The sequence below is a fragment of the Pseudophryne corroboree genome, chromosome 2 (genome assembly GCF_028390025.1).
Source record: "Pseudophryne corroboree isolate aPseCor3 chromosome 2, aPseCor3.hap2, whole genome shotgun sequence".
NCBI classification, from domain to species: domain Eukaryota; kingdom Metazoa; phylum Chordata; class Amphibia; order Anura; family Myobatrachidae; genus Pseudophryne; species Pseudophryne corroboree.
Window position 1 is genome coordinate 856,332,853 of NC_086445.1, and position 23,242 is coordinate 856,356,094.

Below are 23,242 nucleotides of genomic sequence, written 5' to 3' on the forward strand. Positions count from 1 at the left end.
GGTTAAAAAGCTTAAAAACCAAAGATGCCAACTGGTCTTCTATAAAAGGTACAGGGGACATATTTAGAAAACTGTCCCACGTCAAATTCAATGATTTTTTATATTTGGTTAGTGCAGATGCAGGGGTGCTTTAAGAAAGGAGGAGGCCCGGGTGCAGCCCCCTCCATTCAGGCCCTCTCCTCTCTGTTGGCAGTGCTGAGTCTGAGAGCACTAGAGCACTCACACTCTACTGCGCATGCGCAGATCTCCGGGTAAATGGCGCGGCGGCCATTTTCCCTGAGATTTCTCTACTGCACATATGCAGAACTCCTTGAAAATGGCCGCTGGGCCATTTTCACAGAGTTTTAATACCGCCGTGGACGTCACCGCGGGACTCCGGAGGGGTGAGTATTTAGAAAATGGGTGCAGCATGTGCAGTGGGGGCCCCCTCTGGACTCAGGGGCTCGTGTGCACCGCATACACTGCACCCATTATAGAAACACCAGTGTGCAGATGTTATTACCTCATATACTATCATAGAGGCAGAAAACCAATAGGTAAAGCAATAGGCACCAGCTTCACCCCCAGTTACACCAATTTATTTATGGCATATTGGGATATTAAGACTAAATTGGGGAACACCACTTACTGAGGAAGCCGCTGATAACTTGTGGAGGTTAGGAAACACATATTACCACTCTTATTGCTACTAAGATACCAGCTGGTATTGTGCCCACAGACTGGAGCGTTACTGGAGGATATACGGATAGTAAAAATATCTCCAGATAAGGCTGCCTGAGAGGAATTTACAAAAGCCGGGAGGATACATCTACTTCAGACACTGCGGTTGCGTCATGATATCACGATGCAACTGCGTCATTCTGTGAAACTCCACCCCTGAGAGGAGTGTGGTGGCCAAGGTCTGTTGTTGCAGGGTCAAAAACTGGGGTGTAAGGTAGTCACACCCATTTAACGAGGGCACGCTCCCTCGCCAGGAGCGTACGCACCCGGGGCACATGCAAAATACTTTTTTTTATGTCTGTGGGTGGGGGTCGCATTTTTGAATGTCTAGGGGGGTGCTCATTTTTTTAATACTCACAAAGAGAGCCAAATTGTCTAGAATCATCCCTGTGTATATGTTTGTCGGCAGAACAACAATAGGAGAATAAGTGCTCTTATGTACATTGCTTTACATCTTAAAAGCTATATATGGTAAAAATAATTGCAGATAATTAATTATAAAGGTATATAGAAGCTGCATATCAACATATGTTGTTAATCGTGCTTTAAGTAGTATGAGTAGTCACCTTTGATATAGGTTGTATGTAAAAAGTAAGGGGGTGTCCAGTAAGTTAACATATAGAGGTAATTAAATGTATGGCTCTATTTGAACACCCACATGGCCTAATTTAGTTTTAAATATGTGTATTTTTATAATCCTTAAAAAAAAAATTGTCAGAATTATTGGTATATATTGCCAGCTGATGTCTTGGAATTAATTCATCCACGGATATTTAAAAGTAAATAAATACAATTATTTTACTGTTTGCCCTCGCTTCCATATTATTTCGGTTTTTGTATATATATTTTTTATGTCGGAATAGGCTGCTTCCATTATTGTTGGAAGCAGCAGCAAACAGGAAATCACACTGCAAGTTCAATTGGCGCCAAGTATCTGTTTTTCTCTTTTTAAAATGGGGAACAACCCAGAGTGGCCAAACTTGATGTCCTGCTACCATTTTACAGATTATGTGTTTTTATGTGAAGGGGAAGTTTAGAAAGCTTTAACACTTTTTGTGAGAGAGTAAATAAAAATAATTGTAATATTCATTTAACTATTTCCCTTCGGTAAAAGGATTCTTTTTTAATTTATCTATTTATGTTCACCAAGGAAAAATAGAAACGAAAACACATAGAAAAGAAACAGATTCCAACTTTTACAGTATATAACCAAACACCATCATAATTGGCTGAACAATATACCATTGAGCCAATTTTAAAGACTGAAGAAAAATTGTTCACAGTTGCCAATCCTGGAAAATAAAGTGTAAGAAAGGAGTGGTAGATTCTTGAAGAAAAGGTATATTATTAAATCTATCAATAAAGCCAAACTAAAATTGGAAGAGACCAATAGGGAATATTTTTTTAAAAACAGAAAAAGATTATATACAAAAAATTACAACAAATTTGATTGGGCATTCATAACCCAATATGGGTCTTATCCAGGGCTCAAAGAAGTCCTGGACAGGTGGTGGAACTCATTTACCCTGCCACCTATCCCCCCCCCCCCACACACACACATGCGCGCGCGCTTTTTATTTTAGAGTTAAATCAGGATGCTTCTCTCATAACACTAAAGTTGTCCACACATTTTATATCGGTCATCTTATTCCCATTATGCAACATGGTTATGCAGAGATGAAAAATTGCAGCTTCAGGCTGTATTTACTCCTAATTTATATCTGTTTTATTGTCTCAATAATATTGTAATAACTTGAACTTGTCATATACAGTATAATAAAATATTACCTTGAGTAGATTTATCTGTAAATCCAGTCATTTCCTTTACTTCTTTGAGAAGTCTCTTTAATGACACTTTGTCTCCTTCAGAAACAGCATTGAATATCATTTGCTTTTTGATTTCTGTTGCATTTAAAGAATGTGAAGATGCTTTGTATCCATTTTGACTACAGGGATAAAAATAATAATCCTCTGACATGTAATAGTTTGTACAATATGATGATTTTACTTTGTAGATTAGATACAACTCAACACAATGGACATGTTATGGTCTGCCGGGCGGTCCGTGACACAGGTCCTGGTCGTTGCCAGCTAACCGGGACGCTGCGTCTCCCCCGGCCACCCGAGTCCCTGGTGTCCACACAGCGCCTGACGAGGTGACCGTACTACTTGCTGGGTGACGTGTGGCGCCTAGTAACTGGGACACTGGGTGCAGACAGTGTTCCCGGTTGCTGGGCAATGGGGGAGCAGGTGCAGATGGTTAGGCAGAATGTGCAGCAGCACAGCTGCACATCCTTTTGGTAATTGCTGTCCTTCCTTCTGCCTGGTAGCTGATTGGTGCAGATACCCTATATACACTATTCATGCCACTCCCTCAGTTATAGTTTACCCTTGTTGTGTAAACCACTGGTCCCCGTTACCTGTATTGGTCATTGTCCTGTGGATACTCTGCCGGAATCCCTGCCTTTCAGTATCCTGTATCCTGCCCTGCCTGCTATTATCCAAGTTTGGTGTGACGCTCTCCATCTGCCAACTCTAGCTCCCCGGCCGCGAGCTTGCTACCATCTGCACTGATAAGACACCTGCTCAGATGGAGGTTTATCCAGCCCGTACCTCATACCTCGGGCAGGTGTGTGCCTCACTCTCAGCAGTTATTCAGTACTATTCAGAGTCTTCAGTCTATTAGATGAGCTCCTACTGCTGGAGGTATCAAGTGCAGGGGGACCCCTAATTACCAGTGTAAGGGAACAGTGGGGGTTGCTATTGATGAATACCCTCTTGAGGGCTCTAAGAGTCTCACCCCAAGAGTACTGAAGTTCCCCATGACACCAAGCAAGTCCAAGTTCCTGTCAGGAATATCAAGTTAAAGTATCCTCACATTAAGCAAGTCCAAGAATTTGTACGCTAATCAAGTCCAAATACCACAACTCTAAGCAAGTCCAAGAGTCTTGTCTTAAGTCCAAGGTTCCTAACAGGACCTGATTTAAAGATGACTGCAAATCCTTTTGTGCAAAGTGTAAATGTGCAGTGCATATATGGGCAACTTATTGACTTATAGAACACATTTTTCTAAATGTTACTTTGGAAGCATTGCATTCCATTCTGAGTTATGGTAATCCTCCCCCCCCCCAAAAAAAAAAAAAAATGTAAAAAGATATTGCTCATAAAAATAATATCATTCTAATATTCTCTGTCCACTGCTCTGTCTCACTTGCTCCCACTCTGTCCCACCTCCTCTATTCCACAGCTATACCTAACCATTCAATGCGGGTCATTGGAGAAGCAGCGCATGCCCTAGGTCCCGATGCACATGCATATAGTAGATTATATTAGAGACTAGCAAAGGGACCCAGAATAAGCTGGGTCACCTCAGTCAGCCCCCAATAATACCCGACCCCTCTCTATCTGCTGCTCCACCTCTTATTTCCCACCTCCCACTATGTCACCTAAACACCATCCCATCTGCTCCATCCTACCACCCTCGCTCTGTCCCACTCCATACTTACTACATTCCCAGAAGGTCCTCCTCTTATCTGGTGCTAGGTCTGTCCCGTCTCTCTAGCAGTGAGAGCTGTTGTGGTGTGTGCACCGACTCCCACAGCATGCGCATTGAAGAAATGGGACAGACCTTAGGAAATTGTTGTATAGATTATGTTGTGACAAATGAGACTGCACTTTCTGCCACTATGAACAAAGCTGCAGTGACTGACTTTCTTGAGAAAAAAATCATGCTGCATCCAAAATTCCAGACACTGGAAGACTCACTGCTACGGTGCATAAAGGTGTACTGAATGCATGCACATGGTGACCTAATACCCTGCAAGGAGACTTTATATTTTTATGACACTTCCTGTAGGTTACCTTGGGTGCAGTTACAATTGTTTATTGGTGAAAATATCTACCCCTACCCAAAGAACTGAATATTTATACCTGTATGTTGTGCTTCTTTGTAACCGAGGTTCACATTAGAGAAAGTTTAAAAATTATGTTGTTTTGCCACAGAGAATCACCTGCTATACCAGGACAGGCACAATCTCTACTTATACCTCATGTACAAATACTCTTCCAGTCCAGAAACCCAAGTATTGGAGTTTGTCCCCATAGTTTTGATGTGTTGGCAGTTACTACAACATTAATAAACAATTCAGCACTTTTTTCCAGTTACAGGTTGTCTCCCATATCCAAAATTCAGAAATACGGAATATTCCGAAATACAGAATTTTTTGAGCGTGACTGAGATAGAGAAGCCTTTGATTTCTGGTGGTTGAATGGGCCTAATTCAGAGTTGATCGCAGCAGCAGATTTGTTAGCAGTTGGGCAAAACCATGGTGGTCATTCAGAGTTGATCGCTAGCTGCATTTGTTCGAAGCGCAGCAATCAGGCTAAAAAACGGCAGTTCTGCGCATGCTGTATGTGGCACAATGCGCACGTGCGTCGTACGGCTACAACGAATGATGTAGTTTTGCACAGAGTTTAGCGAAGCATTTCAGTCGCACTGGTGGCCGCAGAGTGATTGACATGAAGTGGGCGTTTCTGGGTGTCAACTGACCATTTTCAGGGAGTGTTCGGAAAAACGCAGGCGTGCTAGGAAAAACGCAGGCGTGGCTGGGTGAACGCTGGGCAGGTTTGTGACGTCAAAACAGGAACTGAACATTCTGAAGTGATCGCAAGCGCTGAGTAGGTTTTGAGCTACTCTGAAACTGCACAAAAAACAAACAAACTTTGTAGCCGCTCTGAGATACAACCGTTCGCACTTCTGCTAAGCTAAATTACACTCCCAGTGGGCGGCGGCATAGCGTTTGCACGGCTGCTAAAAACTGCCAGCGAGTGATCAACTCGGAATGACCCCCTATGTGCACTGCAGGTGTGGCAGATATAACATGTGCAGAGAGAGTTAGATTTAGGTGGGGTGTATTCAAACTGAAATCTAAATTGCAATGTAAAAATACAGCTACCAGTATTTACCCTGCACAGAAACAAAATAACCCGCCCAAATCTAACTCTCTCTGCAAATCTTATATCTGCCACACCTGCAGTGCACATGTTTTGGCCAACTGCTAACAAATTTGCTGCTGCGATCAACTCAGAATTACCACCAATGTACACATACTTTGTTTCCTGCACAAAATTATCCAAAATATTGTATAAAATGACCTTCAGGCCATGTGTATAAGGTGTATATGAAACATAAATGCATTCTGTGTTTAGACTTTGGGAGTAATTCCAAGTTGATCGCAGCAGGAAATTTTTTAGCAGTTGGGCAAAACCATGTGCACTGCAGGGGGGGCAGATATAACATTTGCAGAGAGTTAGATTTGGGTGGGTTATTTTGTTTCTGTGCAGGGTAATTACTGGCTGCTTTATTTTTACACTGCAATTTAGATTGCAGATTGAACTCACCCCACCCAAATCTATCTCTCTCTGTACATGTTATATCTGCCTCCCCTGCAGTGCACATGGTTTTGCCCAACTGCTAAAAACTTGGAATTACCCCCTTTGTCCCTTCAACAAGATATATCATTAAGGAATGCAGATATTCCAAAATATGGAAAAATCCTATATCCAAAACACTTCTGGTCCCAAACATTTTGGATATGGCAGACTCAACCTGTATAAACAGACATACTTAGTTTTGAGACAACAAGCTCAAAAAAGAACCTGACCTGGCTATAGTTATTAAACAAGTAGTTGGATCCTGGATGATGATAATAGATAAAAATGAATTACCTGTTATTGTATTGTGACAACAAGCAGATGGCCACCTCCTCTGTGGGCGAATTAATGTTCTCACATTTACTGCTATCACTGTAAAATGAGCAACAAACATAAAATACAGGGTGCATTAATATAAACAGCCTTATGTTTTCAAGAAGAAACTTGCCACTAATAATGGGGTCGATTTACTAAGCCTTTGATGGAGAAAAAGTCGCTGGTGAAAAAGTACCAGCCAATCGGCTCCTGTCATTTTTCAAACACAGCCCGTGGCATAGCAGTTAGGAGCCGATTGGCTGGTACTGTATCTCCAGCGACTTTATCTCCATCCAAGGCTTGGTTACTAGACCCCTAAAGGAGTGTAAAACATTTATTTGGATATGTATTGTCTCAATGTATTAACATAAATGATTCTTGATTTTAAATTTAGTGGTACTCATTGTCCAGCAATGAACAATACATTTTATATGATCAGCATTCTTTGGGGATAGGGCTTACAATGGCATGTTTTGAACAGGTTGTGATAAACCCTGCCCCATTGTCTGGTGTAAGTTCCTTACACATTTTTAATTGGTCCTCCGCATTTGATAATAAGATACTTGATATTCATGATCATTTATGTCTCTGCTAAAACAAGAGAGTAAAGGTATATTCGTACTGTCTTTATTGTACATGTTAATATCGGGCAATTTGCTATTTTGATTATTTTGGAATTTAAGAGGGATGCTGGACTGCACTCGCTAATTTTATACATAATAGGAAGTGCTATTATGATGAGACTTGAAATGCCACACAGAAAAAGAAAAAATGCACACTCTAAGCCCTAAAAATACTGACAATCAAAACAATTAGCATAAAGAAAAACTGAGGTTCTTAGCACATGCTTGGTCATAAAATGCAGGCCCATCTACCACATCATAGTGTACCTCAGCAGGTGGATCCTAACATCCCTGATACTGAAACATTATGAAAATTTATCAAGGACTTACCTATAATTGTGCCCATTCTAATATGTAGGCAGCAAATACTAATCAAAATCACCTAAGGGCAGGGTGGGGTGTGGTGGAGGGGGGAGGTTCTAGTCCTGGTAGGAGTCTCCACCTTCAAGTTTACATGTGTACTGGACTGCACACTATGATTTTAAAACATAATGAGAGATGCTACCCTGCTGAGACTTGTAGTGCCATGCAGAAAAAAGGAAAATGCAGGTGCACACTCTGAATACTGATAATCGGGACATGGCCTTGGTGACAACTGAGTAAGACGCATTCTTGGGACTCTCCAGCCACCAAGCCTATCTACCCATTCTGGCTCGCAGGACCCAACAGCCAGAGCCGGCCCTAGCTACAGGCAGATTAGGGAATTCCCTAGGGCATTTGCCTATGTCAAGGGGCCTTCCAATGGTGGTGGTTCCCTGCTATGTGCGCCCCAATCCGCCCTCCCCCGTCATTTTCAGACATTTTTTTATTGTTATTGCTGCTGCTGCTGCACTGCCAGTTACGCTCTGCCTCCTAGAGCTCTGCTCTGCGATGTGCAAAATGCCCGGCTGTCAGTTTGAGGGTGGCTCATTCCATGCGCGATGGGTGCAATGCGAACGGTGGTCCTGTTGAGCCTGGACAGGTAAGCGGGGAGGGAGAGAAGACTGGCTGTGGACTGTATGGCTGAAGGCATCACCTGTGATAGCGTGGAGGAAGAGAGGGAAGAGGCTGCCTGTGCGACTGGACGCATCATCCCGTGTGACAGTGGGGGGGGGGGAGGGAAGGGGGAGGAAGCTGCTTGTGCTGCTGGAAGAATTCCCTGTGACTGTGGGGAGAGGAGGCTAGTTGTGCCTGTGCATCTGGGGGCATCCTCTGTGTCAGGGGGTTGCGGTTGAGGAGGCTGTCTGTGCTGCTGATAGGCATCCCCTGTCACCGCGCGGGGGGTGGGGTGCAGGCTTGCTGTGCCCGATCATCCACTATCTCCCTATCACCCACTCTCTCCATCACCCAGTATCTCGCTGTCACCCTCACCATTTCTCCCACTATCTCCCTGTCACCCAATGTCGTCCTGTAACCCACTATCTCCCTGTCGCACAATGTCTCCCTGTCACCCTCACCATGTCACCCACTATCTCCCTGTTATCCTCTGTCTCTGTGTTGCACAGTGTCTCCCTATCATCCTATCCCTGTCACTCAATGTCCCCGAATCACCTTCTGCCTATCACCCACTATCTCCCTGTCACCTTCTTCCAGAACCTAATGTCTCCCTATCACCCACTATCTCCCTGTCACCTTCCCCTGATACCTTCTGTCTTCCTTTCACCCAATGTTCCCTTTCACCCAATGTCTCCCTGTCATCCAATGTCTCTCTGTCACCACTATCTTTCTATCATCCACTATCTCCCTGTCACCATGTACCAGTCACTAACTTTCTCCCTGTCACCCTCTTCCAAGCGGCACTTACCATGTTGGTTTCCCAGCTGGTGCTAATAATTTCTTTGAGGCAATCATTACAAACAGACTACATAACAGCATATCTACCAGTTACAAGGTAAAAATCCCGACATGGATAAAATACCGACATTTAAAATACCGACAAGGTCAAAATACCGACATGTAAAATGCCGACAGGTCAAAATACTGACATGCTTTTTTGTGTGTTTTTTTGTGTGAATGTCGACATAAGTCAACATGGACACCATATAAAGTGTACCGTGTCCCCTCGCATGGCTTGCTGCGCTCGCCATGCTTCGGGCACGGTGCCTCGCTGTGCTCGGCACACTATTATATTCCCCCTCCAGGTCCACTGGGATGGTAAAGTATGAACAAGTCAGTTTCAATGAAAAAAATCATGAAAAACACATGTCGGTATTTTGACCTGTCGGCATTTTACATGTCTGTATTTTGACCTTGTCAGTATTTTAAATGTTGGTATTTTATCCATGTCGGGATTTTTACCTTGTCGGGATTTTGACCATCGGTCAATTGGTGTCGGGATTTTAAACGTCGGGATTTTGATTGGAGGTAAACTGACTGCATCCCGTTCTACCCATTCTTCGCACTGGAGTTTCTGATTTTCACAGTTGTAAATATTAATGAGTGCTAAAAATGGGATCCGGTCTCTAGGTCGACAGTAACTAGGTCGACCACTATTGGTCGACAGTGACTAGATTGACAGGGTTTCTAGGTCGACAGCTCAAAAGGTTGACATGAGTTTTTCAAAATTTTTTTAACGTTTTCATACTTAACGATCCACGTGGACTACGATTGGGAATAGTAACCTTGCCCGAAGCATGGCGAGCGAACACGGTGCACTAATTGGGGTTCCTGGTCACTGTACGGAGAAAACGACACAAAAAAACATCAAAAACTCATGTCAACCTTTTGGCCTGTCGACCTAGACCATGTCGACCTAGAGACCCTGTCGACCTAGAGACCCTGTCGACCTAGTTACTGATGACCAATAGTGGTCGACCTAGACACTGTCGACCTAGTTACTATCTACCTTTCATACCACACCCGCTAAAAATTTGGTAAATCTATAGAGATGTAAATCTGAGATACCCTAATGTAAGTAAATATCAATCCATGGATTTTGACATTACCCGATGAGCACCCGCAGCAGATACGGTAAAAAGTGACAGGACTATTTTTGTAGTTAATGAAATTTTACACACTGGAGGTGCTATACAAATTTTGATCCAATTGTCTGTTTGGGTGTTATCGTTCACGTAACGCAAGCCACGCATCAGTGATGATGTCATAAAATTCTAATTACGTAGTTTTTCTATTTCCCACCTGAAGAATACCTATGTTAATTTCATCTTCCTAACATATTGGGAAGTAAGAGAATTAGTGATGAGTCAGTCAGTGAGCAAGGGCTTTCACACACACACATATATATATATATATATATATATATATATACACACACACACACAGAGAGAGAGAGAGAGAGAGAGAGAGAGAGAGAGAGAGAGAGAGAGAGAGAGAGAGAGAGAGAGAGAGAGAGAGAGAGAGATATCAGTATTACAGATGTCAAAACCCACCTGATGAGGTTCACTGTGACTTAATAGATGAGCATGTATTTTTGGCCAAATGTGTTAAGATCCACATGTACTCCATGTTAAATTGTAGAGATTATTAGCATTGTTCTGATTATCAGTATTCTTAGTGTCTATACCCTTTACACACCGCCTGAGGCGGGTCAGACCTGGGAGTCTAACACAGGTGCTTATTGCTGGGTTAGTGACGCGGAGCTTAGAAATCACATGATATCCAAACGCCGCCGTCCACACAGAGTGAACGGGTCGCATCAACCCGACTTCCTATTCACACAGCACTTTGAACCGGGTTGAACACGTGTTCAACCCTGCTCGTTACCCAAGTTGGAAGAATACCGGGTCGCTCGACCTCGACCCTTTTAGACCGCACAGCAACACGGGTTAAGCGTGCTCATGTGCAATAAATCGTGTTAAAAACTGGTGGTCTAAAAGGGATACTAGAGTGTGCACCTGCATTTTCCTTTTTTTTTTGTTCACCTAAAAATGCACTTTCCCCATAATGTGCACCTCAGTGCTGCAAAATATGTTTCAGTGAAATGTATTTTGATTCCCGATCTTCACCTTAGAAAACATGTAAAATCATGTTTTGCAACAGAGAATCACCTGATATACTGGGAATATCCCCAATGGCACAATCCCGACAGACTGAACCTCACTTGAATTTTTAATAACATTCCATGGCACAAATTGTTTCATGTAAGATTGATATGAAGTGCATGAGTGACACACAACCCAAATTCAGACAGGAGCACCAGAATTTACCCAGCTCAGAAGTAGTAAAAGTTTGCATTTCCCTTGTCTTGATCAATTAAGATACTTGCAAACTTGTAGAAATGTGCACATTTGTAGAAAATTAGGCACATGGCAATAAAAAAAAGGTGTATATGTCTATGCAGCATTACAAATTAGTCATATTTTCACTCCGAAGGTCTGTGTGCATATATTACTTTTAATATGTTTAGGAGAGACATTATCTTAACTATGATAAAATATCTTAATAGAATGATAATTAATTTCCTTTCCTTGGGTTTCAAAAACGAAACATGTTAAGGCAGTGATCTGTAGCATGCCAAGACACAAGGGCATAGCTATAGTAGGAGCAGGGGGTGTGGCTGCCCAGCCCTCCCTCTGCACCTATATGTGCTGACAGCAGACAAGCACTCACCTCATGAGCCACATTAGCTGCTTTTTATTTCTTAGCAGTGTGCTGCTACACTGCAGGCACATCTGCCCTCCTTGCCAACTACGTCTTTCCTCACTGATGCTGGGAGGAGGCGTAGCTGAGCCTGCAGTGGCGTTCCCTGGTCCACCACCACGCCTCCTTCCAGCATCAGTCAGTGATGAGAGATGGAGATGGCTGGGAGAGCACACTGTTAAGAAATAAAAAGCAGGCAAAGAGGCTCCAAAGGTGCGTGCCTGCCCATTCTGAGTTGTCCGCCAGGGTGTGTGTGTCAGAAGACAGATCTATTCTGGGTAATCTGTCTGGGGGAGGAGTAGTCTCTTGCAAATAGCTAACTAAGCTCCTCTACTGTTGGCACTGGATGAGTAGTAGAGCAACTGGACAGTCGTGACAAACCGCTGGGTTGACTGTCCAGTCGCTCTACTCCGATCTTCTGATTGTAATGAACACTGTGTACTTTTACTTAAGCTGTATACTGCATATATTCCCCCTCCCCATCCCCCCTCTTATCTACGTGTTCCCCCCCTGGCTGCTACACTGTAAACCGAAATCAAATTCCTAGTATATCCAAGTATACCTGGCCAATAAAGCTGAGTCGGATTCTGATTCTTAGAGAAGGATGGACCAGGTCCCAACCCATAAGCATACCACCCAACATGACCTATTCCAGGAGGGACAAATTGCTCTGTTCCTGGCCTTCCACCTTAATTTATGATTACCATCACCTGTGTTGGAACAATTTGTTTATCAATTGACTAAGGGGGTGATTTAGTGATGATCGCTGACACAATCCTTACTGCATTTACTCCGATGGTTGGGTTTTGTGAATGCCTCTGCCTGATTGACAGACAGAGGCGTTCGAGGGGAGGGACGGGCCGACCTCGGGAAAACTGGGTCGTGTTACCCCTGTTTTCTCGGAGTGGTGAGGCCAAGGACTGCGTCGTGAGATGCAGATTCCTTAGCGTCGCAAGCTGTCCTGCGGCGGCAAGGCTGAGAAAGCTTAGGCTCACTCAGCCTGCCGTCGCGAAGGTCATTTCAGATGCAATCACATTCAGGGAGGAGGTGGTATGCACTTGCATTGCTAAGGATTACAATTACAAAGCTGCTGCAAACAGCTTTGCAATTGCAGTCCTTAGTGAATTTGGCCCTAATTCAACATAGGTGACAGAGCATGTTGTCGTCTCAACACCACCACCCCACCCTTCCCCCCAGAATTGGTCGTGTTGGGAGGTATGGAGCAGTAGGGTTTCAGGCGAGAAGTAACAAGCTGTATCCAATCCCATGTTGGAACATTCCCCCATATCTAAACTATTGGGTTTCTTAAATTAGGATGAGATGCCGACTGCCATAGGGTAACAGGAGGTTAACTGCAACTAGAAATGTACAGCGGACATTTTTCGTGTCTGGTGTTTTGGTTTTGGATCTGGATCTCCACTCGTGTTTTGGATCTGGATTGGTTTTGCCAAACCACCATTTCGGATTTTGGATTTGGATCTGGAAGATTTTGACCCCCCCCTTAAAAACAGCTAAAATCTCAGAATTTGGGGGTAATTTTGATCCTACGGTATTATTAACCTCAATAACATTAATTTCCACTCATTTCCAGTCTATTCTGAAAACCTCACAATATTGTTTTAAGGACAAAAGGTTGCACCGAGGATGCTGGACAGCTAGGAGTGGCACTGCAGTGGCAGACAGGATGGCAGTTTTAAAAACTAGGCCCCAAAGAGCACATAATTCAAAGAAAAAAAAGAGGTGCGAGATGGAAATGTCCTTGGGCCTTTCATTTACCCTTATGTTGTATAAACAGGACATGCACACTTTAACAAACCAATCATTTCAGCGACAGGGTCTGCCACACGACTGTGGCTGAAATGATTGCTTTGTTTGGGCCCCCACAAAAAAATAAGTAATTAATCCCCCCACCAAAAAAAGAAGCAATTAATATCTCCTTGCACAGACTGGCTCTACAGAGGCAACATGTCATCTTCATCCTCTGATTCATCACACTTTTCAGTGTGTACATCCTCATCCTCACAGAGTATTAATTCTCCCTTACTGGAATCCACCATCACAGGTCCCTGTGTACTTTCTGGAGGCAATTGCTGGTAAAGGTCTTCCTGGAGGAATTTATCATTCATTTTGATGAACATCATCTTCTCCACATTTTGTAGGAGTAACCACCTACGCCGATCGCTGACAAGGTTATCAGCTGCACTAAACACTCTTCTGGAGTACACACTGGAGGGAGGGCAACTTAGGTAAAACAAAGCCAGTTTGTGCAAGGGCCTCCAAATTGCCTCTTTTTCCTGCCAGTATACATACGGGCTGTCTGACATGCCTACTTGGATGCTGTCACCGATATAATCCTCCACCATTCTTTCAATGGCGACAGCATCATATGCAGTGACAGTAGACATGCCAGTAATTGTTGGCATGTCCTTCAGTCCGGACCAGATGTCAACACTTGCTCCTGACTGCCCTGCACTACTGCCAGCGGGTGGGCTAGGAAATGTTATTCTTTTCCTCGCAGCCCCAGTTGCGGGACAAAATTAAGGAGGAACCGTTGACGGGTCACGTTCCATTTGAGATGACTATTTTCTCACCAGCAGGTCTTTGCACCTCTGCAGACTTGTGTCTGCTGGAAAGAGAGATACAACGTATGCTTTAAACCTAGGATCGAGCACGGTGGTCAAAATGTAGTGCTCTGATTTCAACAGATTGACCACCCTTGAATCCTGGCTAAGCGAATGAAGGACTCCATCCACAAGTACCACAAACTTAGCCGAATCGCTCCATCTTAGGTCATCCTTCAATTTCTCCAGCTGCTTCTGCAAAAGCCTGATGAGGGGAATGACCAGACTCAAGCTGGCAGTGTCTGAACTGACTTCATATGTGGCAAGTTTGAATGGTTGGAGAACCTTGCACAACACAGAAATCATTCTCCACTGCGCTTGAGTCAGGTGCATTCCCCCTTCTTTGTCTATATCGTAGGTGGATGTATAGGCTTGAATGGCCTTTTGCTGCTCCTCCATCCCATGAAACATATAGAATGTTGAATTTCACCTCATTACCACCTCTTGCTTCAGGTGATGGCAGGGCAGGTTCAGGAGTGTTTGCTGGTGCTCCAGTCTTTGGCACACAGTCGCTGAAAGTCGAAAGTGGCCCACAATTTTTCGGGGCCACCGACAGCATCTCCTGCACGCCCCTGTCATTTAAAAAAAAATATTTTTTTAATTGTATGTGCAAAACATGGGGCGTGTTGGAATTTGCCCAGATGTAATGCACGCACAATATTGGTGGCATTGTCCGATATCACAAATCCCCAGGAGAGTCTAAGTGGGGTAAGCTATTGTGCGATGATGTCCCTCAGTTTCCGTAATAGGTTGTCAGTGGTGTGCCTCTTATGGAAAGCGGTGATACATAGCGTAGCCTGCCTAGGAACGAGTTGACATTTGCGAGATGCTGCTACTGGTGCCGCAGCTGTTGTTGCAGCGGGAGGCAATACATCTACCCAGTGGGCTGTCACAGTCATATAATCCTTAGTCTGCCCTGTTCCACTTGTCCACATGTCCGTGGTTAAGTGGACAATGGGTACAACTGCATTTTTTAGTACACTGAGGACACTTTTTCTGTACATTCTCGGTATCGCCTGCCTAGTGAAGTGGAACCTAGATGGGATTAGGTATCGGGGACACACTACCTCAAACAGTTCTCTAAGTCCCACTGAACTAATGGTGGATGCCGGACGCATGTCTAATACCAACATAGCTGTCAAGGCCTCAGTTATCCGCTTTGCAAAAGGATGACTGTTGTCATATTACATCTTCCTCACAAAGGACCATTGGACAGTCAATTGCTTAGTTGAAGTAGTACAAGTGGTCTTCCGACTTCCCCTCTGGGATGACGATCGACTCCCAACAGCAACAACAGCAGCAACAACAGCAGCAGTAGGCGTACCACTCAAGGATCCTCCAGAGGAATCCTGGTTTGGAGAGGACTCCTCAGTCTTGCCAGTGACATGGCCTGCTGAACTACTGACTTTCCTGACTGAGGAGGAAGTTGACGTTGAGGGAGTTGGTGGTGTGGCTTGCAGGAGCTTGGGTACAAGAGGAAGAAGGGGTTTAGGTGTCAGTGGACTGCTTACCCTCTTACCCAAAGTTTCACAACTTGACACTGGCTTCTGATGAATGTGCTGTAGGTGACGTATAAGGGAGGATGTTCCTAGGTAATTAACGTCCTTACCCCTACTTATTACGGATTGATAAAGGCAACAAACGGCTTGACACCTGTTGTCCGGATTTGTGGAGAAATAATTCCACACCGAAGAGGTGGCTTTTTTGGTATTTTGCCCAGGCATGACAATGGGCTTTCTCATCCTGTCTCCACTGGTGCCTTATTTAAACAAACCACATCACTATCAGAATCCTCATCGTCAACTTCCTCCTCAGCGCCAGCTACACCAATATCCTCCTCATCCTGGTGTATGTCTATAATGACATCCTCAATCTCAGTATCAGCAACTGGACTGGCGGTGCTCCTCCCAGCACTTGCAGGGAGCGTGCAAATGGAGGTTGGAGCCTCCTCTTTCCATACAGTCTTGGGAAGGTCAGGCCTAGACATCGCAACCAGGGACACACTTGGACTCTCCTTGGGTGAATGCACAGTTGTTGTTTTTTGTGTTTTAACAAGCTTAATTTTTTTTATCTTTCAAGAGGGAGGAGGACTTCCATCCTCATGAGAAGCTGAGCCACCAGTTCTAAACATAGGCCAAGGCCTTAGCCTTTCCTTGCCACTTCATGTCGTGAATGGCATATTGCCAATTTTTATGTTTCTCATCAGATAATTTCTTTTTTCCCCCTTATTATTAATTTTTACTTCTTGTATTTTACATGCCCTCCATGACATTGGGCATCGGCCTTAGCAGACAACGTTGATGGAATTGTATCGTCAATGTCATGACTGGTGGCAGCAGCAGCCTCAGCACTAGTACTAGGAACTGGAAGTGGTTCCTGATCTTCCACTATTTTTTCCTCCAAATTGTTGTTCTCCATTTCACAGGACAGCACATCTTTATTACAGCACACAGAACAGTTGCCCTTTATTTTCACAGCACCAGAGGCGTCACTCACCTCTGTGACACCCGGTGCGGCAGCGAGGGGAAAAGGGCGGGGCTTCGCGGAAATGGACGGGGCTTCAATAGAGGGGCGTGGCTTCGCAGGCGGAACCCGTTTTTAAACCATTGCAGGCACACAAAGGGGGCGGGGCTTTGCAGAGGGGCGGGGCTTCGCGTCCCGACACCCGGTTTTTTTTTTTTCACTGGGGGGTGTGGGAGGTGAGGGCTGACTCTCGGGAGGTGCTGTCCCTGCAGTGCTGGCTCCTACAAAGTGACAGGAGCCGAGTGCTGCACATAATATAACAGTGCAGCACTCGGCTTCTGTCACTCTGCAGGAGCCGGCATTTTGGTGTCACCCCTCGGCGGGTGACACCCGGGAGCGGGCCGCACCCCCCGCACCCCCCTTGTGACGCCACTGCACAGCACCCCTGTATTCTTACAGCATACAAGACTGGGCCAGCACCCCTTTATTTTCACAGCATAAAGGACCAGTGTGCTTCTATTTTAGCAACTGCACCCCTGAATTTTTACAGCATACAGGGCCAGTGTAATATTATTTTAACAGCAGCTCCCCTGTAGTTTTACAACATACAGGACCAGTGTGCTTTTGTTTTAATCAACTGCACCCCTGAATTTTTTACAGCATACAGTGCTAGTGTAATATTTTAACAGTAGCACCCCTGTATTTTTACAGCATAGAGGACCAGTGTGCTCTTATTTTAACAACTGCACCCCTGAATTTTTACAGCATACAGGACCAGTGTGCTTTTATTTTAACAACTGCACCCCTGAATTTTTACAGCATACAAGACAGGGCCAGCACCACTGTATTTTCACAGCATACAGGACCAGTGTGCTTTTAGTTTAACAACTACACCCCTGATTTTTTACATCATACAGTGCCAGTGTAATATTATTTTAACAGTAGCACCCCTGTATTTTTACAGTATACAGGACCAATGTGCTTTTAACAACTGCATCCCTGAATTTTTACAGCATACAGGACTAGTGTGCTTTTATTTTAACAACAGAGGCATCCCTGAATTTGTACAGCATACAAAACAGGGCCAGCACCCCTGTATTGCCACAGCATACAGGACCAGTGTGCTTTTATTTTAAAAACAGCACCCCTGTATTTTTACAGCATACAGGAGGACAGTGCTCCTGCCCCCTGTACAATACAGTGACAGCCAGGACAGCAATACCCATGTACAGCTGCAGCACCGCTAACACATGATACACCAGTGACAGCCAGGACAGCAACACCCATGTACAGCTGCAGCACACCTAACACATGAAACACCAGTGACAGCAAGGACAGCTCCCCTAACAGCACAGGTCCACCACAGTGACAAGAGCCGCACCCCTACAGAGCGAACACTGACCCCACCTTATGCCACCACCCACAGAGAGACAGAGGTCTGTCTTCCTCACTCTCCAAGTCCAGAGTGAAAATGGCAGTGGCGCACGGCTGTTTATATGGAATCCAAAACCTGCGAGAAACCAACAGCGGGATGATGACATTTTGCCTCATCCTGGTTTCTGAGTCTAGTGGGAAGTCCCGAGCCGGGCTCGCATCATGAAGTTCGGGGGGGGATTTCAGTCCTCTGGGAACCGAACCTGCTCATTTCTAATTGCAACCAATTTAAATATATGTTAAATTTACTGTAGGGTATGCTTACCGTATTCTTTATTTTCATTGTTGGTGAGTTTGTGAAATGAGTGCTATGAGACTGTAAAGTGTAGTACCCCACACCTGAGTTATTCAGTTATTATCACTGACTAGACTAGGCCACCGTTTGTTAATACTAAAAATGTTAGTAAGCTACCTAGGTGTTGTTTAGTGGGTGGCATATAGTAGTTGTTAGTTAAGACAGGTGTATGGGTAGGTGTACAGGTGTGGTCAAGATCATCCAATAAGGTATCAAGGATCATGAAGGATGGTTAGGAGGAGTGATAAACACACGTTTGTGTTATCTTTCCTTTTCTTGCCCCTGGGACGGTTCAGTGCTAATGCATGTTTGTGTTCCACCTCACCTATACTGTATGTTTCCCCTAGGGTGGTGGTGAGGCTTACTGCCGAGTTTACATTTACAATCTCATAGCCTCAGGTACCAATGGCGCAAAATTGAATACTGCACTTCTCTAAAATAAACTCACTCTGCGCACCACTCTGCCATTATTTTCCTTATAATTTTGAGTATATTTTACCTTAATGTATTCCTGACACTGAATCATTGCTTGTCCATTAGACCTCTGCCTGTAATCCTGAATACTTGACCATTCTCCTGATTATGTACCCCGCCTCATTACCACACATCTGACCACCCAGCTAGTCATGAGACAGCTAGATTATGTGAACTGCAGGTCTAAAAGACTTTACCGTCTTGTGGCAGTTCCTGATGAAGACCAGGGGGGTTATTAGCCTCTGCACCTTGATACTACCTGTTCCAACTTGAACAGAATCCATCTATTCAGTCTGCTGAAAGATAATAAGGCAGCCTTTTCCTGTGGAGGAACGGGGAGATCACAGGATGCAGACTGCACTTCTTCCCTTCTCTGATCTCAGGTATGCCACTGGCACTGTGTGACCTCACTGTGTGATCTGGAAGCTTGTTGCTCCAGGCAAAGATTAAGATAAAGTTTAGTCATATTTTTTATTTTATTACCCACGTGCGTTACCCATTGCCCCATCTTTCAATTAAGTTTGGATTGTGAGCTAAGCTAGGGGCATAAAGCAGGAAGTACTAGAAGCTAAGAGGCACAGATAATACTCTGACAATTTCTTTAGGAATAAAAAAAAAGAACAATAAAAAGTTCTCTCTATCAGAGTAACAAGGAAGCTCTGGATGGGTTAATTGCCACAGACCTAGAGATATAAAAAAGCTTTTGATCACTAGAAGCAGAAGTAAAACAGGCGTATACTGTAGGTCAGCATTCCACTGATGAATAATATTGTATACACATAGAAACATAATATCACAGCTTGAGGTTCAGGTACTCCAATACCTCTATTAAGTATTTACCACAATTATAAAAAAATATAAAAAAATAAAAGTACCAGCGCTGATTGCTTATACTGTATATATTGCTGTCTAAATGGACATTTACAGAAATTATTACCTGCAAATTGGTGTTGTGTATAAAATTGCTGGACTTCTTACTGTATATAGTCTTAATACTAAAACATAATCACTGCTGCTTCATTTCAGTTTGAAAGTGGAATTTGTGCTTCCTTATTTTTCTGAATTTCTTCTATAGTACAGTACTTGGACAGTGTGCTTCATTGTGTCTTATCTTAATAGATGTTATGTATTAAAATCTCTGGTTATTATGATTAGAAGGTAATCCCCATACAAGTAAAGTATTCATGGTTGTTTTAATATTCTATTAATGTTTAAATACATTAGGCAATTTTTACATTGTGAATCTATTTCTATCTAAGCATAACTGAGTACTTGTACATTTTCTTCTTGTTGTTGTAATAACTAGAAGCCTCGTCATGTGCTCAGATATTTGTGTTTCCACTGTTTTTTTTTGTTTTGTTTTTTAACTTATTACAGCTCTTGTTTCAAAAAACAGAAGTTAAAATGTTGCAACTAATGTCAGCAATGTGCAGAAGACTTGTAGACAGAGCTGTTCACAACTTTTTGCCCAGGAAAAATGATGTTACTTGTGCCCTGGTTTTTTTTTTTAAAATGACCCCTCTTTGTTTCTTTCAGTACATAATAATGATATTGTAAAGTCTCACACAATGCTCAGCTGTTTATGGGGTTTTATAAAATTCTCCCAAACTTGTAAACTGGAGGGAACTCTTCATTTATGACCTAATTTAAGCGTCCCATATTTTGCTTGTAATGTAGAACTTTTAAAATGAATGGGATAGGTTGGGTCTGAATAGACAGTACAACGTACAGAGATCATACTATATTTATGTCTGCAGTAGTGGAAAACAGAGATATAATAATACTATAACAATAACCCCTTTGCAAGGTTAATTTAGACTTTGAAAAATAACTGTGCGTACATACCATACTGTAATGTTTGAGTCCATAGGTTTTGAAAATATGGGGGGATATGTGCCTCGAGCAGCCGAATCTGTTTCATCATCCGAACCGGGTGACTCGGAAATCATTTTGTCAGGTGTTATATCATCTATGAAAAGCCTATGCAATACACAAATGAAAGAAGCAACTGACCTATTGCTTTCAGCAATCTACAGCATGGTCAGCTATGCAGATGTGAAAGGCTCACTGAGTTGCAGAAGTGCTGAAAGCTAGAGTGAATAAGATTGGGGGCGGGACAGCTTCCTACCCATATAACCTGTTATATTGCTTATGGGGTAATGGAGCTGCTTTTACTGACACACCCAGAATTTTTTTTTTTTTTTAAATAAGATATCAATATATTCAACTGTCTACATCTAAGGTTTTTAGTTGCTTGAGTGCCTTTGTATGTACTAGTATAATTTACCAAGTTATTTAATTGATTAGACATAAATGAAAACTGCTGCAGTTTTAGCAAGTTATTTATCTGATATTTCCATTAGAGTAGATCAGTGGTTCTCAAACTCGGTCCTCAGCCTAAACCAGAGGTTCCCAAACGCAGTCCTCAAGGCACTCCAACGGTCCAGGTTTTAAAAGTATCTATGCTTGGCCACATGTGACTTAATTAGCACCTCAGTCAATTTGATTTAACCATCTGTGCTGAGTCATGGATATACCTAAATCCTGGACTGTTGGTGTGCCTTGAGGACTGCGTTTGGGAACCTCTGGCCTAAACAGTTCATGTTTTGCATGTCACCTAGCAGGGGCACAGGTGTATTCATTACTTGCTGTTACATTTTATAAGACCCAAAGGTGAAGCTAATTATTTCACGTGCGATTCTGTGAGGAAACCTGGAAACCATGAACTGTGTAGGGTCCTGAGGACAGAGTCTGAGAACAACTGGAATATATGTATAATTAGAATAGATGTATAAATATGTACAGATGTGTCCTTATGCGTCTTGCCCACTCACTATGAGTCCTGGTGCACCCACTACACAAACCTTATGGAGGCCCACAGCTGCTGCGGGTAGCTATGCCCCTGCTACCCTTAGACATAAGTGCCTTATGTGTAGTAGGCAGCAGGCACGTGCGTATGCACCCAGCTGCTGGCTATTGTAATGCAGGCGCTACACTGTGCCACGATGCGCAGTGCCAAGACAAGCTGCAAAAAGCAGCAAAAATGTAAGCTGACATATCTGTATTTAGGAAAAATAACAATAAGTAGAGATGAGCTGGTCCGGTTTTCTTGAAACCAAACCCACCCGAATTTCAACTGTCCCAGTTTTCGCAGGACAGTCCCATTTTTTGGGGACTGTCCCACCTGTGGGACGCAGTGTCCCACAGTGGGGAGGGGGGCAGTTAGGAGGCTCCTGTCATTCACTGCAGCGGTGAAGATGCGCACAGCGTCTATTCACAGGAGACAGAAGAAGAAAGAGCATGCCAACAGTTCACAGAGCGCTGGGCATGCCCTCTCAGTGATGAAAATGGGGGGCATGGCTCACAATTGCGGCACTCACACAAAGCCACGCCACCTTTCACATAGACCATGCCCATTTTCAGATGTGGGCGTGGCTTCGCAGCACAATTGTCCTGGGCACTGATTCAGAAATGCTGGGAGGGGTTCGGTATGTGTGACCATGCCAATGCCGGGATCCCAGGTTTGAGATGGTTGGCGGGGAGTGGGGAAGGGGGGGTGTACCAAGTGAATCTGAGTCACAACTCAGTTCTTCCCGCTCGGCACAGATTCGGAAAAAAGGCAAAATGACATCTTCCTGACCTGGTATCAGGTCAGATCTCACGTGTGCTGGACTGAGGAGAAGTGCTGCAGCTGCTGCTGCCAGGCAGAGGTGTAGCTAGGCGCCATGGTGCCTGGAGCAAGGGTATGATTCGGCGCCCCCTCCGCTGTACTGAATTGGGGGCCTGGCCAACATGTGGTGGCATGTTACATTTGAAAATAACAAATATTTGAAAATTCTAAATTGGTGACAGGACCTTGTAGAGCTCAGGGTGAAAGTTTCCTTTGGGCACTGCCCCCCCATCCCCTCCTCACCAAGTTTAAAACAGGGTTGTGGATTCATGGGGAAGGGGTGTGACCACAGAATAGTACCAATTCACATTATACCGCACAGCAGTTTCTGTTAATAACGTTACATCACACAGTAGAGATGCTTATACAGGTTACACCCGCAGAAGAGCCATTTATACATGTTATGCCACAGTATTATTTATTTATTTATTTATTACCAGTTATTTATATAGCGCACACATATTCCGCAGCGCTTTACAGAGAATATTTGGCCATTCACATCAGTCCCTGCCCCAGTGGAGCTTACAATCTATATTCCCTATCACATGTACACACACACACACACACACACACACACACACACACACACACACACACACACACACACACATTCACA

General features: G+C 43.9%; 1 protein-coding gene across 1 annotated transcript in view; it reads right to left on the reverse strand.

Annotated features, from left to right (window-relative positions):
- The window catches only part of LOC135049869 (transient receptor potential cation channel subfamily V member 3-like), a 112,447-nt gene extending 91,169 nt beyond the window's left edge, over positions 1-21,278 (reverse strand). The window contains exons 1-3 of the mRNA XM_063955817.1: positions 20,802-21,278; positions 6,448-6,525; positions 2,509-2,666 (exon numbers count right to left, since the gene is read on the reverse strand). Of these exons, the coding sequence (XP_063811887.1) occupies positions 2,509-2,666; positions 6,448-6,525; positions 20,802-20,905 (340 nt within the window). The 5' untranslated portion in view covers positions 20,906-21,278. The remainder of the gene's footprint in view (positions 1-2,508; positions 2,667-6,447; positions 6,526-20,801) is intronic.
- Between the last annotated feature and the right edge of the window lie 1,964 nt (positions 21,279-23,242).